At 35.7% G+C, this 14,650-nt stretch overlaps 2 protein-coding genes across 3 annotated transcripts; both read right to left on the bottom strand.

Annotated features, from left to right (window-relative positions):
- Positions 1–4,363: 4,363 nt before the first annotated feature.
- Positions 4,364–4,981, bottom strand: LOC104101829 (uncharacterized). Its single transcript, XM_009609354.1, has one exon. It carries the CDS (start codon positions 4,979–4,981, stop codon positions 4,364–4,366), a length of 618 nt encoding a protein of 205 aa, XP_009607649.1.
- A 2,070-nt stretch (positions 4,982–7,051) lies between these two features.
- Positions 7,052–14,391, bottom strand: LOC104101828 (transcription repressor KAN1-like). Of its 2 annotated transcripts, none has more exons than XM_070202026.1 (6): positions 13,145–14,391; positions 12,607–12,683; positions 11,330–11,375; positions 10,997–11,114; positions 8,913–9,012; positions 7,052–7,540 (listed from the first exon to the last, which is right to left on the bottom strand). In XM_070202026.1, exons 1-6 carry the CDS (start codon positions 13,812–13,814, stop codon positions 7,448–7,450), a joined length of 1,104 nt encoding a protein of 367 aa, XP_070058127.1. In that variant the 5' UTR covers positions 13,815–14,391; the 3' UTR covers positions 7,052–7,447. The 2 variants fall into 2 exon arrangements, with proteins under 2 accessions (XP_070058127.1, XP_009607646.1); XM_009609351.4 differs by having other exon boundaries at positions 10,997–11,123; positions 13,145–14,389.
- Positions 14,392–14,650: the final 259 nt, after the last annotated feature.

Genomic DNA, 14,650 nt, shown 5'->3' with positions numbered 1-14,650 from the left:
ACATTTTACTATTTCATAAACACTGCGCGATAACAACGCACGAATCATCATAACAATCAATGCCAAATCTCAAAACCTTAGGTAGTACTGATACTTAATTTGAAATGACAGAACGGTCTTTCGCAAAGCGACGGCAATAGCCCAATTAATTACACATGGAGAAGCATCCTGTACTACATCTGTAGTAGCATTAAAAATTTCCTCGATCCCCAATTTATAACAAGCACTTCACATCGTATAAGATTGAGTAGGAAGGAAATTAAGGCATAAGCATCAAAGGAATCGAATCGCATGATGAGGAATCAAAAAGGGAAGTATTCCTAACAGCCTTGTAGCCTCTCAAAGATAAGTACAGATGTCTCCGTACCGATCCGCGAGACTCTACTAGACTTGCTCATGACTTGTGAGACCTACGTGAACCTAGTGCTCTGATACCATGTTGTCACGACCCAATTTCACCTATAGGTCGCGATGGCGTCGGACACCGCTGTCAGACAAGCCAACAATAAATACTAAATAAATTCTCATTTTAATATTTTTGAAGTCATAGTTGTTTCCCTCAATTAAATACCAGAAGATGACATTTACCAAATATATACTAATATCTTTAAAAATTTCCAATACAGTGCAACCCATAATCAAATAAAACTTTTATTTGGATTTGCAATTAAACGTGATGCTGCAGAGAATATCTGGGACTGTTGATGTAAAATCTTGACTGATTGTATGTCTCCTCTACAAAATAGAAGTAAATCATCACCAAATTCCAATTGTACTAGGTTGACTTTAGCACATTTTGGGTGGAATTTAAACTTTTTGTTCTTCTTCAGTGTCTTCAGTAATCTACACAAATATTCCATGGCCATCACAAATAACACTGATGACAGGGGATCCCTTTGTCTAAGTCCTTTCCTTGCCTCAAATGGCTTAGTTGGCTTGCCATTAATTATCACAGAGTAAGCAGCTGTACTAATACACACCATTATTCACTTTACAAATTTTTCAGAAAATCCCAGCAGCTTCATCACTTGCTCAATATATACGCATTCCACAGAATCATAAGCTTTCTGCATATCAATCTTAACAATACACCTTGGCGATATGTTCTGTAACACTCTGAAAAATTTCGAAGTTTTTAAGTGTAAATACCGGTAAAATTTGCAAAGAAAATAATGTTTCATGGTGCCGGATTAGGCTTACGTGTTTGAGGATCCGCGACTCAGACTTTTTGGGTTGAACAGTGCACGGAAAAATAAAGAAATATTTTTGCCGGAAAAGATGCGGTCCATTATGCGACCGCATAATCACTCTGTGGGCCGCATAATGGCCGCAGAAGTGAGCAGGAGAGGGCCATTTTGGAAGCGGCTATGCGGTCGACTATGCGATCGCATAACTGTTATGCGGTGCATTATGCGACCGCATAACAGTTATGCGGACCGCATAGTGACCGCATACACAGACAGTTCTTTTGGCTATTTTGTAACTAATTATGAGACCGGTATGCGGTCCGCATATCGGTTATGCGATCGCATACCTTGTTTCGGAACTCTATTTTTGGATTTTTAAAACCCGACTCTATTTTGTTAAATACACTCTTTGGGCTATTTTTGAGTTATAATCTGACACTTTAGAGTGAGAGAGAGTGCCCTAGAGTGAGAAGGTGTTCTTCAATAATTGTTCTTCAATTCTTTCTCAAGATTTGGATGATTAGGAAGGGAAGCTCACTAGGTCTTCATCCTAGAGGTAAGATTCTACACCCTAAACCCTAATTTCAAAATTATCTAAAAATGAGTAATCAGCAAGATAATTTTTTGGCATGAGAGTTATTTATTTTACATACATGTGATATCAAGGGGTGTAGGACGATTGTTGAATTAAGCATGGTAAAGATTGGGTTGTGGGATGATGGAATCCTCCATAAAAGGACTTTGAAACCTTAATGCACACCTAGTGTTTGATAAAATGCTCAAATGAGCTAGAACCATAATCATCTTCCTAATTTTGATTCAATTTGTTATATTTCTAAAATAGATTGAAGTGGCTAAGAATTCCGGAATGTTTTAGAGTTTAAGGAAGCTCAATTGAGGTATGTTGGCTAAACTCTTCTTTAAGAATTGGAATTCCCGACATCCTTGTAAGTTCCGAGATGTTGATTATAAATGGAGTATTTCGATAAGTTTTGTGATGAATATATATGTTCAATTTGGGTTTCAAATGCTCTTATCATATTGTATTATAAATTGAGAATGTGTCCTAAACTATGGATTATGTATCCACATGTTATAATTTCTAGTCGTGATTTAGGTGAAAGTTATTATGCCAAGTTGTGTAGAGATTGTGATTGTGATACACCTCCACCTGCATACATTGGGGTGAGGCGACATGACCACTTTGTGTGGGGATTATGGTATAGAGATTGTGATTGTGATACACCTCCACTCGCATATATATTGGGGTGAGGCGGCATGACCGCTTTGTATAGGGATTATGGTATTGTGGGACTGCACCTCCACCCGCATACATTGGGGTGAGGCGGTATGACTGCTTTGTGTATAATTTGGTATTGTTGTGGCACAACCACTCACATATATATTGGGGTGAGGCGGCATAGCCACTTTGTATTGGTATTGGTATCGTTGATGCATTTTCACCCGCATACATTGGGGTGAGGAGGCATATCCTCTTTGTGTTGGTATTGGTATCGTTGATGCATTTCCACCTGCGTACATTGGGGTGAGGCGGCATAGCCATTTTGTGTTGGTATTGGTATCGTTGATGCATTTCCACCTGCAAACATTGGGGTGAGGCGGCATAGCCACTTGTATAGGTTCTTGGTACTGTGGTTATATATCCACCCGCATACATTGTGGTGAGGCGGCATGGCCGCTTGAGTAGAGTTGTGGTATTGTACTTACACCTCCACCTGCATACACCGGGTGAGGCGGCAGGGCCGCTTTGTGTGAAGATGGTTACAGAGGATCTCATTTTAAATCCTATAAATGTTATTGATAGCTCTTAACAAGCTTGCTCTGGTTTAAACGGTTATCTGTATTATTCTATTGATGCACTGGTTCATCATATTCACCTTGTATTTCTGAATTCTTAAATTGGTATTTAGTTTTCATACTAGTAATATTCTACGGTACTAACGTCCCTTTTGTCGGAGGCGCTGCATCTTTAAATGGATGTAGGTGGTTCCACAGCAGGAGATATTGATCAGAGATAGCATCACACCTTCTTCCCAGCTGACTTGGTGATCCCCACTTCATCCCGGGGTGATGTATCTTTTGTTCTTTGTGTATTCTGTTTGAGGTATAGCCGGGGGCTTATTGCCGGCATTATCATTGTACTCATCTTTATCTATAGAGGCTTCGTAGAAATAGTGTGAGTTGTATGATGGTGCTGGGGAAGTCAAACTCGAGTGTTGTACTTGAATTATTATTTCCACTTCAGATTATGAAAAATATGTTTGGAATTGAGACTTTAAAATAAAGTAACTGATGGTAAGAAATTAGTATTGCAACATAATCACTTTATTGGTTGATTAACGAAAACATATATATTCTCTTTATTCATGAATGAGTTTGGGTAGAAGAAAATCTAATAGGCTTGCTTGGCCGGATTCACTCGGTTGAGCGCCGGTCGTGCTCCTCGGTTTTTGGGGCGTGACATGTTCTTCCTCCCATAACCTTTCACCAATTCATGAATCATAATGATGTTATCAGTAATCATTCTATCTAGCACAAAAGTTGTTTGGCAGTTATCAATTAGGTCTGGCATAACTTCCTGTAATCTTGCTGTTAGGACTTTTGATATTATCCTATAGAGCATAGTGCAACAAGATATAGGCTAGAACTCCTTGATGCTCGTTGGGTTCTTGACTTTAGGTATCAAGGTAATATTGGTGCAGTTAATGGCTTTACACATTTCTGCACTTTCAAAGAATTCCGTCACTGCTGCAGTAACCTCATCCCCCAGAATATGACATGTCTTTTTGAAGAAATATGAGTTATATCCATCACATCCCGGTGCTTTATTATCATCAATATCTAGTATTGCTTTCGTAACTTCCTCTCTAGTAACTGGCTTGATTAGCTATAGCTTTTGCTGCCTGCTCAACATGTAACCATTCTGCATGATCTCTGGTATGACCACTGGTAATTGTGAAGCTATTGTACCAAGTAGTTTTTTTTGTAGAAACTCATTATTTCCTCTTCTACTTCATTTGCACTTTGAAGTATTTGCCCTTCACTATTGATTAGTGTGCCAATATGATTCTTTGCTTGTCTATTTTTCACACAGGCATGGAAGTATGATGTGCTGGGATCCCCTAGTTTGAGCCATTTGATTCTTGATTTCTGCTTCAGTATACACTCATCCACCTCCAACCATTTAGCAGTTCAAGTTTTGCAGTCTTTTCTTGTAATATTGCCTCATTGTCATTCCCTGGAGTTGTAATTTGAGCCTGGATATCTTCTAATTTGTTCCTTGCTACTTCAATCTTGTGCCCAATATTGTTAAATTTTTGATTGTTCAGCTGCTTTAGATCTCCTTTTAGCATTTTGAGCTTATTCCACACCTTTAGCATTGCATTTTCCCTTTGCCTCTTTCTCCAGAAGTGCTTAACTATGTCATCAAATTCTTTGTGATTTTCCAAACAATTGAGAAACTTGAAAGGTCGCCTACCTTCTTGGCTAGTGTCATCAATAACTAGGCTCAAAGGACAATGATCTGAAAAGCCAGGGTTCATAATAATCCCCTCCATCGCAGGCCATTTTTGAATCCACTCTGCATTTATTAGTATTCTATCAATTCTACTATGAACATGGTTATTTGTCCAGGTGAACTTTCTCCCCACTGTTCTGAGTTCGTCTAATCCAACATCCATTATGAAATTTTTAAAAACTCTCACCTTTATCTCTTGTACTGCATTCCCCTGCACTCTATCCTCGCTAGATAGAATAGTATTAAAATCACCCATTATTAAGCTCGGGCCACTGACTCTAGCCATAGTTCTCCCCAGATCCTCCCATAATATCTTCCTGTCTTGTATAGTATGCATTCTATAAACAACACCAAAGTTAAACTTGATTCTGTTCTGGTTCATGTTCACATGTCCTACAATATATTGTTCATGTATTTGCAATACCTTAAACTCTACCTTTGTTTGATCCCATACTACCCATATCCTGCCTCATGGAGCTGCATCATAATTTGCTACCCATTGCCAGTTATTAAACACCTTCTTAATTATTGAATCAATATTAGGTTACTTGACTCTATTCTCCAGAATAGCTATTAGTACCACATTATTTTCTCTACTAATATTTTGAGTTCTTTTTACTTATATACTTTATTTAGACCCCTAACATTCCATGATATGATATTCATCATTATATAGTAGGTATTTTATATTCTCCTCCTCTATCCCTTCCACTATACTGCCCTCTTTTCTCATGAGCCTTAGAGAGTTGCACAATCTTCTGTGCTGTATCAAATAGAGCTTTGAAAGCATTGCCTATGTTTACTTCATTTTCACTTATAGCTCCCATGTTTTTTTTTATGCAGACTTTCCTCTAGCCAGTTTCCATTGTTCTTCTTTTACCTGCTTGGTAGGAACCTCATCACCTTCTGATTTCAGTTGATCCAGAAATCTACCATGAGCATCAACTTTATCCACCTTAGGGTCAATCACCCTCACTATTCTCCATTCTTGTTTCTGTTTCTGCTTAAGAACTCTTTATTGTCCATCCTCCTGGTTTTGCTTCTTTTTGTCTCTACATGAATGGCCTATTTGGCAACATGTCTGGCAGTACTGAGGCTTCTAGTCATATTGTATTATCTGCTCAATCACCTTTCCCTTGGGATCATATAATTTGATTGATCCTGGTAATGGCCTAGTGATATCCATTTCAATTAATACCCTAGCATATGAGACTCTATCAGCTACTGTAGTACATGCATTAGCATATAAGGGCTTTCCCAAACCACTCCCAATTTTACTTAGGTCCTGGTTACTCCAATAGTTCAGTGGTAGCTTGGGGAATTTGACCCATAGAGGAATGGTTTTAAGCACTTCCTCATTGAAATCGAATCCTTCTGTCCATGGCCTGAGTATGATTGGTCTGCTATTCATAGTATACCCATTCATTAACGCTTCATCCCTCTCTTTACAGCTATTCATCAAAATTATGAAATACCCATCATTATGGAAGAGTACCTTAGGTTTTCTGACCTTACTCCACTAGCTTGCTATGAATCGTTCAATTGCCCCAATAGTTGGAGTATTTCCAACCACGTACAAGATTATTGCTCGATTCTACTTTTGATTTTCCTCTGCTATGTCCTCTTCCAATAATTGCATTACAACTTTCCCGTCCTGTATCACCGGTGGAATGTACGATAAGTTCATTCCCTTTGCTGCAAATTTGTTTTCATGGAACAAACCTTCCCAGGATCTTCCCCCATATCCATTCTGTACTGCTTTCTTCTCATGCATGTGTTTCTCAGCGTCAATCGCAACATTTTCCTGTTCCTTTGTCAAGTTTGCATTTACTGGTCCATTGCTTTGTGCTTTGCTCGTACTCACACCACCAACTGAGGTCATCGATACAGCTAATCCCTTCACTCCGGAGTTCATTTTAGGCATCAATTGAGTGACTAGGCTCATCATTGTTGCCAATTTAGTTCGATTGCTACTCAGATCTGGCCAATTTAGGTCGCTATCACTTACCAGATCCAGATCTTCCTCTTGTATTTTCTCTTTTGCTTTTGCATTTTGTTTTCCTTGCTCTCGCGTGATGATATCAGTTAATTGTCGTTCTAACACTGGTGTTTTGCTGGTATTTTTCTTTGGTCTCCCTCTTCCTTCCATTTCTGGCGAAGGCGCAGGTTAGCTAGCACCTAACGTGTACCGAGAGAAAAAAGGATTATTGTATATTTTTTATATATCAATATATATATATTTTTTTTATATATTTGGCTAGTAATTATTTTTGACTAATCTGCCAAATGTGTAATTTGCTCTAGTTTGTTTGCTTTTGGACTAATATTCCGAATGTGTCCTTACATGCCTCAAGCTACATTCAGTACAATCTTCTAACAACTTTTACATTACAAACTCATAGCCAACCCAAGAGATTCAAACAAGAAAAAATGAACCAAAAAAAAAAGAGAAAAAATAAAAGTCAAATTGACAAAACCCAAAAAAAATTATATATGCATGGGAGATCAGCAACGAAAGAGCCCCGAGTTGAAGCTGCATGTGAAAACCATTCCTTTTTTCTTTTCTTTTTTATCCAATAACTCTTAATATTTCAAACTTGATACCATCTCTTTTCATCTCAAATTACAAAAAAAAGAAGAAGAGGAAGATTAGAAGAATCAGCTAAGCCAAAAACAAAGTTAATTGAAGGGTTTATGCACTTCAATCATGCTCCTTTTCTACCTAATCTGGTCTTCCTAATGTGAACTCCAAGCTAAGATTTCTCTGATCCAAACTGCAACCTACATAACTCACTGGCCTTGAATATTCACGTTCCTGCAAAATATATTATCTTCACACATTTAGTTCAAATTTAAACTCCAGAACTATTGGACACATTTGGGAGAAACGGGGAAGTCTCATTTCCCATTGATAAGCTAGATCCAATACACTAAAGTCTTTGCAAAAATAACTAAGAATCTAGTAAAGATTGCTCCTTGATTTTAATTGACTCGTTTAAAACGTCGAATAAATGTGAAATTTAAGTTACAATTTGGGCTAAAACAACTAACATTTGATTAAGTTGACATAATTACGGAATTATACAACAACAACAATAACATACCCAGTAGTATCCCACACCGTGGGGTCTGGGAAAGGTAGTGTGTATGCAGACCTTACTCCTACCTTGTGAGGATAGAGAGATGTTGTTTTCAATTGACCCTCGACTCAGGAAAGCATAAGCACCACATTAATGAAAATATTGACAAGAAGGGACAGCACCAAAAAGCCATATAAAAGCAGAATAAAAACAACAAGATAGTAAGGTGATCAACAATAAAAGAAAATAATGGTTAGTCATAAAAACCTACTACCAACAGAAAGCGAAACTGCGTGCCAATACTACTATTATGAACACACTAGACTACCTACTCTACTACCCTAATCCTCGACATCCATACCTTCCTATCAAGGGCCATGTCCTCGGTCAGCTGAAGGTATGCCATGTCTTGCCTAATCACCTCTCCCCACCTCTTCTTTGGCCTACCTCTACCTCTCCGTAGGCCCTCCAATGTCAACATCTCACACCTCCTCACTGGGGCGTCTGTGCTCCTCCTCCTCACATGACCAAACTACCTAAGTCGCGTTTCCCGCATCTTGTCCTCAATAAGGGCCACATCCACCTTATCGCGAATAACCTCATTTCTAATCCTATCTAACCTGGTGTGCCCACACATCCATCTCAACATCCTCATCTCTACTACCTTCATCTTCTGGTACATAACCGATCTTGACTGGCCAACACTCAACCCCATACAATATCGTCGGTCTGACCACCACTCTGTAGAAATTACCTTTAAGTTTTGGTGGCACGTTCTTGTCACACAAAACATCGAAAGCGAGTCTATATTTCATCCATCCTGCCCCAATACGATGTCAGAAGAAAATATTGCTTTTGAGGTTCATAGATAAATTATAACTATATTAGTTTGAAGTTTATGGGTTCTGAATTTGTCACAAAACTCATAGTTTATCTTAGTTAATGGGTTCGTAATTAAATATTTATATATATTTAATATATTTTCTAGTACAAATTCAATATTTAAGCAAATGTGACGGCACGAATAGGCTAGTTCCGCCTCTGACTGCATTAATAGATTTGACACTTGTACGGTATAGAACGAGAAAAGAATGAGGGATGTAGTACCTCTATATGGTGGCCAGATCTTTGTTGAGATGGAAAAGAGGTTGATCTGAGGCCATTCGCGTCATTGAAGTTTGCTTGTGACCATCTATCTCTACTGCCGCTGAAAATTCAAGTAGAAAATAAACATTTCAGCATGTACTGTTATATATGTCGATAACCTTATTAATGAAGCACGGAAGTAATACGGTCAAATCTTTCTGTAATAATCTTACTTGTTATGAGATATTTGCCTGTTATGGCGAACTGTTATTATAGAGCATATATTATATTATAACATAACATGACCATTAGCAATATTATTATAAAAAGACATGGTTGGACTAAATAGGACCAGTTGTAAATAGGAGACGTCCTCCTATCTTTGGTGTAAGTTATCCTACTAACCCAACCACACTAGTGAAAGCTTGCGTTTATGGATTCAATTTAAGAAAAAAATAATCTACAATGAATAAATTACCTTCAGAATGAAATATTATTTCTTTATAAAGTTAGTGGTTTGACTTGTGCATAATATATACTATATGTCTTTAATTTTAAGGTTTTAGCATATTTCTTAAGAAAGATATTTAATAGCCTTAATTATATTATAAGATCATTTATCTAAAATATCCACTATATATCTCTTAAACGTTTCACTTAATTAACCATAATCACATCAAGCCGTTTTAGCTTCTTTCATCTCTCTCGGCTTATCCAGCTTTAACTTTTGTTATAGGTCCACTCTTTAGCCTGTTGAGAAGAATTAGGCTTATTCAGATTCTTTCATATTTATGTGGATTTTCTGGACTATGTATACTTGCTTTGAAGAAGAACTAGGAATACGTTTAAGGAACTCACCAAAAGAATAAAATTAAGGAAAAGGACAAGTTATAGAAACAGGTTTTCCTAATTAATACGTACATAGAAGCTGCATTTTACCAAGATATGATTGTTTTCTAATACATATATTAAGCACACATAGAAAAGACAAAAGAAGCCCACACGAACACCATGCAAACTTTAAACAAATATTACTATAATTTTGAGAAAGGGAGAGCACTTAAGTCAAGATACAGGTCTTTTTTTGGACCTATCTGTAAAAGTCTCCTCGTGAAGAGAATAACAACAAAGTAAAGTAAAAGGGTTTGTCTATTAGATTAAATAATTCCAAAATGCAAAGAGAAAGAAAAAGAAAAGATAAAGTGCTAGTTGCAGTAATTAAATGCTATACTACAGGAGTATTTGAATACTATCTTTCTTTTTATATGCTTCAGGTGAAAAAGAAATATGAAACCAATTAAAGAATAGAGTGCAGTACTACAAGATAATCAAAAAAGAAGAAAAGAAGAGGAAAATGAAGCAGAAGATAAAGTAAAAGCTGTCACAAGAACTCTTTTATATATTCTTTAGAAAATGATGTACGTGGGTTTGCATTTCTAAGATTCAGTCCATGCAAAAGAAAAAGGAAACCTGTTACCCTCTTTAACAAATTCTATTCATCACTCCATCATTACTTCAAAAGTTGTATGTGTGACATTCTTAGCTCATTTTTCAGTTACTCATAAAATATTTACAAGTATTAATAGTATATGTGATGGAAGAAGAATGACATATAGTTTATGGTTCGAGTCGTGAAAGCAGTCATTAATGCTTGCATTAGAGTAAACTATTTTACATCACCGATGCGGCCTTTCCCCGAATTCTACGTAAACGCGGAATACCTCGCAAACCGGACTACTTTTTTGATAAAGAAGAGTAGAAAGAATAAAAGAAAGGATATTTAAGTTAGAGTTTAACTAATACGATGTATTACAATTCACTTTTACCTGTTATATTAAGTAATTGTAGTACTTCTCTATTTCATGATTACATTTTCACTTTTTACGGAGCCACTTGTAAATATCTTTAGCTGATGTGATAGCGGAAAGATTTATTTGCACGGTCAGTATAGTTTAACCTATTATGACAGATTAATTAATAGCTATTTTTATTGTCAATTATTACTTATTATAGAGATTCACACGTAATAACCTACAAGTGACATGGTCATGTAATATCTAATTGATTTTTTCTAATACTCAAAGGTTTATATTTATGTGTTGTACCTTGAGGAGTTGCTCCAAAGAGTAGGAGTTGTAGTTGAAGGATCATCAAATCCATCAGATGGTCCTCTCTGATCCAAAATCCTGTCTATTTTTAAGAGATCTTCTTCACTTGACCCATCTGATTGCCCTAAAAAAATAACATAATCAAACTCTAATATATACATAAGTATCAATATAATGTACTATGGACAATAGTACAGAAGCCAATAATTTTTATTGATTGATTTTTAGTAATTGTTATGGTGTAAATGATTTCAATAACAAGGGGCTAAGGTTAAGGATTAGCAGAAAGTTATATAAAAACAGAAGTCTAGAGCAAGATTAATTAATTACCTGAGGAAGCTGCAGGTTTGTCAGTGGTTTTAACAGTGCGATACATCTGCATTGGAAAAGCATTTTAGAATTTTAGACAATCATTTAACAAATACTAAAAGATTTTAATTAACCACTATACTTATATCTCTCTAACATATGGACTATATTCTTAAACATAAGGTTGCAAAAGAAAAAGAAAAAGAAAGAAATTTTAATACCAGTCTACAACAAGTATAAGTTATATGTACTGCATAACAGTATTAATATTTTAATACCATTAATTTGAAGTAGTTACCTTCAAAAACAATTAACTGTTTATAACAAACATCATCTGTTAACTTAGGAGATAGAGTAAATGTCTTGTTATAACAACTTAAATTACGTTTATAGTGTAGAAATATTTTATACTATCAGTTTATATTACTTAAATCCTTCAATATATAAAAAAATTCAATTTCCCATTACACATAAATCTCACATAGACAATTATTTTCTTGGCATAATAAGGGCAAAGAAGGGCAGTCTGTTCCATAGAGTATCTTGCGTTCACGCAGGTTCGGAAGAAGGGTCGCATGTCCAAGCAGTGGCGAAACTAAAAATTTTCTCAGAGTGTTCAAAGTCGAAAAAAGTGAAAAAAATTCTCGACAAAGGATGTTCAGTATATGTTATATACCTTTAAAATCTAATATTTTATTTATATTTAAAGTGTAAGTTTTCGACAAAATGTGGTGGTGTAAACAGTTTAATCTAATACAAGCATTAGTTGCTGTTTTCACAACTCGAACCTGTAACCTATAGATTATATAGAGAAACTCTACGCAAAAGAAAAAGATAGAAAGAAAGAAAGAAGGGTGAGAAAGTTGAGTTCTGGGGAAAATTTCTAGGTCAAATGTTTCTTAAAAATTGATTCATTAATCACGAGGTTGATGTTTTTGATGAGGTAGAAGAAGAAGTAATTATAGCAGCTAGCTGTGTTATTATTATTGAATAATGATGACTTACTTTTGTCAGTTACAACCCCAGTACCCCTTATCATCCTTACTACAGTAAGATTTCTAATTTCCAAGTGTTTTCTTTTTCTCTCTCTTTGTTTTCTTTCTTTATCTCTGCAATACTATCAGAAACACCAGACTTCTTTTCTTTAATTCATTCATTCAGTCATTCACTGCATTCATCGGCTATTGTGCCGGAGGAAGAATTCACCCACAGAAAAAGACATAGAAAAGAGAAAAGTATTGAAACTGAGTTTTTTTTTTTCCCCTTGTTTTTATGTTAAAGTTTTCATTTTGCTTTACCTGTAAATGGCTTTTGACATGAGCTAGAGTGAGATCTTTGACATCCATTAGCTCCAAGACTGATTTTGGTGTAGCCCCTAAAAATCAAGAAAATCCAATATTAGACCTTTGTTATTATCCCAGCTAATAAGACATTATGTAATCAAAAATCAAATCACCAAAAAATGAACATAAAAAATAAAAGAAAAAAACTCAAACTAGTCTATTAGAAATAACCCATTTATGTTCTCATGGGTAATGTCTGGGTGCATATTATCCTGCCCAGACTACACTTGTGAGATTCTACTGAATTTGTTATTGTTGTAAAAAAACTCAAACAAAGGGATGAACAAAAAGTAAGAATTTCAAGGCTTATGAGTTCATCATATAAAAATAAGTGTAAGTTCAATTCTCACCGTAAGTTTCGTTGATATTTTCTGAAAATCTTAGTAGTGCAATATTATGTAAGTATTCAAAAAACAAATCCCTAAAAATGAAATCTTGAGAGGAAAAAACTCAAACTAGGGGATGAACATAAAGTAAGAGAATTGGGATTTACTTTCATGGCCACCAAGAAGTTCCACAGCATGAACAAACCGAGCATGAAGTGAAGTAGTCCATCGCATACGAGGCGCCCTCATACTTCTTTTTCCTGGAAATTTTGGTAAAAATCTTGATCTCATATAACTATGAGAAGTTGTTTCATTTGAATGACCTAATCCAACTCCATATTGGCTATGGTGATGGTGAAATCTATTAGCCATTGGTATCCGGTAAGCATTTGATAGATGATCAGAACTTCCATTGAAATTATAAGGTGAAAAGAGAGATCCAAATCTCTTTGGATCTTTTTCCAAGAAATTAGGGAAAGAATAATTTTGATGATAAATTGGAATACCCTTTATAGGCCTCATCAAAGTACTCTCTGAAGAAACATCTAATAATGAAACCCCATTGTTTATATTATTCATTTGGCTATTTTGTTGAAGCAAATAGTTGTTTTGGCTTTGATGGGGTAAAGGGTTTCTTGGAAAAGTCCTACTTTCACTATTAAACAAGCTTTTTTCTTTATTAATGGTAGTGGGATGAGCTAAAGAAAGCTCAGTGAGACAATTTGTTGGCTTTGAAGATGGAGAAGAAGAACTATTTGGAGGGCTAATGTGAAGAGAAAGATCAGGAATTGGATTTGAAGAAGATGGAGGTTGAACAAAAACCCCTTCTAAGGGCATTTTTGTGGATAAATCTTTGAAATAATTAAGACTTCAAGATTATGGTGGCTTTGGCTTTTTCTTATTTGTTAACCCCCAGAAAACCTCCAAATTGATGAAAAATAGAGTAAAAGTTGCACACTTGATGAAGTAAAAGAAAAGAAAGATATGTGAAAAGGGGAAAAGAAAGAAGAACAAACTTCAAGTTTGATTCTTGATGATAGATTTAAGTGGAAAAAGTGAGAGAGATAAAGAGCTAGTTGGAGAATGTAAAAAGCTAGGTGTAAGTAATAAAAAGAGGGCAAAGATTTAAGCTCTTTTATCTTCTTTTAAGTGGACATGTTTGATAAAGAGGGAGAGAAAAAAAGGAGAAGAACAAAGAACAAGAAAGAAGAAGGATAATAGTGTTTGTGAAAACAATGGAAAGAAAAAGGAAAGAACCAAAAAACAGTTTGGTAAATCGAAGGAAGGAATCCACAAAGGCTTTATGGAATGAGAAAAGGAGAAAGGGATATGAGACTGAGTGTTACTAGAAACCACTGTTTATTGAAAAAATGACACTTGAATACAAGGTGATGAGGCTCCTTTCTCTTTCTACTCTCTATAGTCAAAACTCTGCAAACAGCAAATATATATATATATATATATATATATATATATATATATATATATACTCCTTTATCCTTAATCATAACTCACGGAGAGTTTTTTTTGTTAGGGAGCACTTTACTCTAAATGTAAAAATTTTCGGTGCAAATCTGGATTTAAATGGACCCAATGCGGATACAGGATACCAGTGCACTAAGAGCATCCCAGTGCACTAAGCCTCCGCTATGCGCGAGGTCCAAAAAAGGGCC

This window comes from Nicotiana tomentosiformis, chromosome 5 (genome assembly GCF_000390325.3).
Source record: "Nicotiana tomentosiformis chromosome 5, ASM39032v3, whole genome shotgun sequence".
Classification (NCBI taxonomy): Eukaryota; Viridiplantae; Streptophyta; class Magnoliopsida; order Solanales; family Solanaceae; genus Nicotiana; species Nicotiana tomentosiformis.
Note: the sequence above shows the minus strand (reverse complement) of the source record. Positions and strands in the feature narration are given on the sequence as shown.